This window comes from Malurus melanocephalus, unplaced genomic scaffold (assembly GCF_030028575.1).
Source record: "Malurus melanocephalus ecotype Western Australia unplaced genomic scaffold, MMel_1.1 scaffold_243, whole genome shotgun sequence".
NCBI lineage: Eukaryota > Metazoa > Chordata > Aves > Passeriformes > Maluridae > Malurus > Malurus melanocephalus.
Genome location: NW_026623475.1, coordinates 320,938 through 324,479, shown reverse-complemented (window position 1 = coordinate 324,479; position 3,542 = coordinate 320,938). Strand labels below are relative to the sequence as shown.

The following is a 3,542-nucleotide window of genomic DNA, read 5'->3' as shown; positions in this document are numbered from 1 at the left end:
AGCTGATCCTGACTCATGGACCTGGTGCCTCACAGAACCATCACTGAACTTTGGTTCAGTCCATTCCTCCATTTTCCACATGGAAAAAATGGTTAATGAAGGGCTTGAGCTGATTGTCCAGGAAGAATCTCCAGGTCACTAGCCAAGCCCGTGGAGAAGACTGTGAATAAAGAATCACAATCCACAAGAGATGTCACTGAGGGAACCTCCTGGCCCCTTCAGGGATACTGAGAAATCAGGGATGCGGCAAATTGACCGGCTGATTTCTGCCTTCACCTCCATGGGAAAGGAGAATGAAGGTGAAAGAAGAACAATTGACAGGAAAGTGGAGGAGAGAACCAACAACCACAAACGTGGCCTTGAGTGGCCTGAAAGACCTTCATGCACAACCCGAGCCCAGCAGGACCCAGGATTAGGCGCTCCCCCAGCCTGTGGAGGTGGCAGAGGGGTCAGAGGGTACAAGGAGGCCGCTGCTTCTGTGTCGCCACAGGGAAAAGGGGTATGATGCCAGATTACACCAGTGCCCTTGGCAAAAGTGCTTGGTTACATGTAGGATTCAGGGAAACGACCCTCAGTCCCAGCAGGAGAGACTCAGGGAGATCCCACCCTTTCCTAAACAACCTGGGGAGAAACTACATCAGGTCACATCAATCTGATTCCCCAAAAACATGGACGGGCACATGGAAGCCCCTGGACTCTCACAAGGGCTCCCCAGCCTGGATCAAGAGCTAGAGGTGACCTGGGACCTGGCACTGTGGTCCTCCTCGGATGTCTGCAGTCCCCAGGAGCTGGTCACCCCCACCCAAAGGCAGGTGAGCTCCTGTGGGATGGGACAGGAGGAAATGCCCACCCCTGGATCACGGGGGACACGAGGAGAAATGAGGAGGCACATCCACAGAGAATCACTGAGAGAATCACCCCAGCAGGGACAAAGRAGGGAGGTCAGTGGTGGTTTCCTGAGAGCTAAACCAGGAGTGTGGTAGGACTGGATGTCCCACAGCTCCTCTGCTTGTCCAGCTGGCACATCTGGAGAGAGCAGTGAGAGGAGACAATCGCCGTGCCAGGGATTTGGGTTCGGCAGAGCATCCCACACGTCAGGAGTAACTCCAGGAGACCTCCACCACGCTGARCCCACCCAGACCCCAGCCAGGCTCACACACCCAAACCATCGCTCTGGGGATCCTCCCGCCACTCAGGGAGATCACCACTAACCCACGGAGCATCCCAGCCACTCCACCCCGTGGCTGTGACACCCCAGTGCCTCCAAACGACTCCCAGCCCTGCCCCTGTGCTGGTGGCAACAAAGATTCCAAGGATGCACCACGCCCTGTCTCACACACCCCAACATCTGCTCCCTGCCAACCCTGGTCAGAATTTGGGGGAGGGGAGGGTTATTCGGGTGTGTCCACAGCTATAAAAACCTACAGGAGATACAACAACAACAACGATGGTGACGACAACAGCACCTTTTTGTGCTATGAACATCGATGATTAATTGTGCTCGTTGGAATAAGGCCATGACTCCTCCCGGCTAAAGGACGGCAGACGGGGAGGGAAGAGCGCTGGGTGGCAGGAGGAAGCGTGGTCGGCTTCCCACCTGCYGCCAGGTCCTTGTTCCAACCATCAGCTGCTTAGAAAAGTGAGATTCTTTGCTTCAGACTGGAGCTGCACGAGAGCAGCTCTTGGAAAGGTATTGCAGCGTCTCTTGCTCCTCCTGCCTTCCCCGGAGATGAGCCCAGGGCTCTGCCTTTCCACCCAGGGTTGTCRGAGGAGTCCTGCCCCTCCTGCAATCCCTCCTTTCCCGACGTCGTCTCAGAAATGGCTGCTTTGCTTACGATTTTAAGAGGGGTTTCTTCTTCGTCTTCCTTAGTAATGAATTTTCCTGTTGCCTGGACAGCCAGGATCCACTCCCCAGTGCCCTCCTCCTCCTCTCCCGGTGGGGGTGGCCGGCAGGCAGCCATCACAGTTCGGACTCCGGGGTGCTGGCCAGCAGRTAGCCGCTCCCGTACCGTCCGTTGGGAGCGCTGCTCATTTCCATGGGGGAATTGCTGCCGGGGCCCAGGTAGGAGCGGTGCGTGGGCATGGGGGACGGCGTCTCACTGGGCACTTTGCTCAGGATGAAACGGGTCTCGTCGTTGTCTTCCAAGTTGGAGATGTCCTTCATCATCCGGCCCTTCTTGTAGGTGACGGAGAGGGCGTTGGAGCCGTCCGACACCAGGTGGAACTGCCGGAGGATGAAGACCAGGGGCAGAGGGAGGGAYGCCAGGATGATCAGGGAGATGAGGATGGCCATGGCCCAGGTTGGGTAGAACAGGAACTTTTCGGCAGCCTGGAAGAGACAGATATTAATGTCAGATATTAATGGCAGCAGAGGAGATGCCCACCAGGTACAACATCTMCAAAGTGCCAGACAGCTCCTGCTGCCTCCTGCCAGGCTCCATCCTCGGGGATATCAGGTGAAGGTGGGGGGAAAGATCAAGATCCCAGGTCAAGGGCAAGATCCTCACAGAGGATCTGTGGAKCTGTGGGAGCCAACCACAGCCAACACAAACCTCAGCCCATGGTCTGGACACATCTGGACAGCGTGGACAAACCTGAGTGCCCTCAGAGGATGGGCAGGGAAGTCACCCAGGACGAGAGGAAGGAGAAACGAGCAGAGCTGGGCTGAACAGGTGGCTCTGTGGCTCTGAACTGGGATGTGGGTGGGGAAGGGGAGGAGCTGCGCTCACCTCCTCCCTGATCCACGCGCTGTATCCCGGGGGGCTGACCCCCAGCTGGATGATGCTGGCRGTCATCAGCACGGCCATGCAGATGGGAGACACGTACTTCCAGGTGTAGTAGTAGAACTGGTAGGGCCGGAAGCCCAACATTTCCGTCAGCTCCTGCATGAACCTGCCGAGGAGAGACGTGGAATCGTGATGTGCCCCAACTTAGAGTGAGACACAACCTCCCAGGAGCCCTGCTGATGCTCAGGGTAGAGCCTGAAAAATGCAGCTGAGCATCTCAGTGTCSCTCAAGCCTGAAGGACTTGTGGAAAATTCCTCAGGAAGAAACCATTTGAGCATTATCCAGAGCCTCCTTCGCTCTGGACAACGTATGAACAAGAAGCACTGAGGGAAACAGCATCGCCTTCCAGAAGAACCTGAAAACCTCAGAAAAAAGGGCCATCACAGCCAACAGGAGATACCCACAAGAAGGACCCACTCTGGGGCTGGGTTACACCAGGGCAGGGCAGGAGGATCAAAGTGAACCRAATTCCTGCCTCTATAACTGCCCTTGGAGCATTTTCTCCTGGAGGAAAAGCCCCATGGAAAAGAGCTGGAAGGAGGGTTTTTAGTCAGGAGTTACAGCTCAGTTATTCCCTTTCCTGTAGCAATTCCTTACTTCTTGGTGCCGTAAATCCAGGCCACAGCGATGTTCTCCAGGATGACCACGACGGTGAGCGGCAGTGTGGCCGAATAATCGTCAAACATGGTGACAAAGTAGTTCCCAGAGCGCTGCACAAAGATCAGCCCCACCACAAAGGCGAAGATGCAGCATCC

At 55.9% G+C, this 3,542-nt stretch overlaps 1 protein-coding gene across 1 annotated transcript in view; it reads right to left on the bottom strand.

Moving 5' to 3' along the window:
* Window positions 1–6: 6 nt before the first annotated feature.
* SLC6A17 (solute carrier family 6 member 17) overlaps window positions 7–3,542 on the bottom strand; it is a 21,762-nt gene continuing 18,226 nt past the window's right edge. Inside the window, exons 8-10 of the mRNA XM_057375233.1 lie at window positions 3,385–3,542; window positions 2,730–2,892; window positions 7–2,329 (exon numbers count right to left, since the gene is read on the bottom strand). The exon at window positions 3,385–3,542 is cut by the window's right edge and continues 4 nt beyond it. Coding sequence (XP_057231216.1) covers window positions 1,961–2,329; window positions 2,730–2,892; window positions 3,385–3,542 — 690 coding nt within the window. The 3' untranslated portion in view covers window positions 7–1,960. The remainder of the gene's footprint in view (window positions 2,330–2,729; window positions 2,893–3,384) is intronic.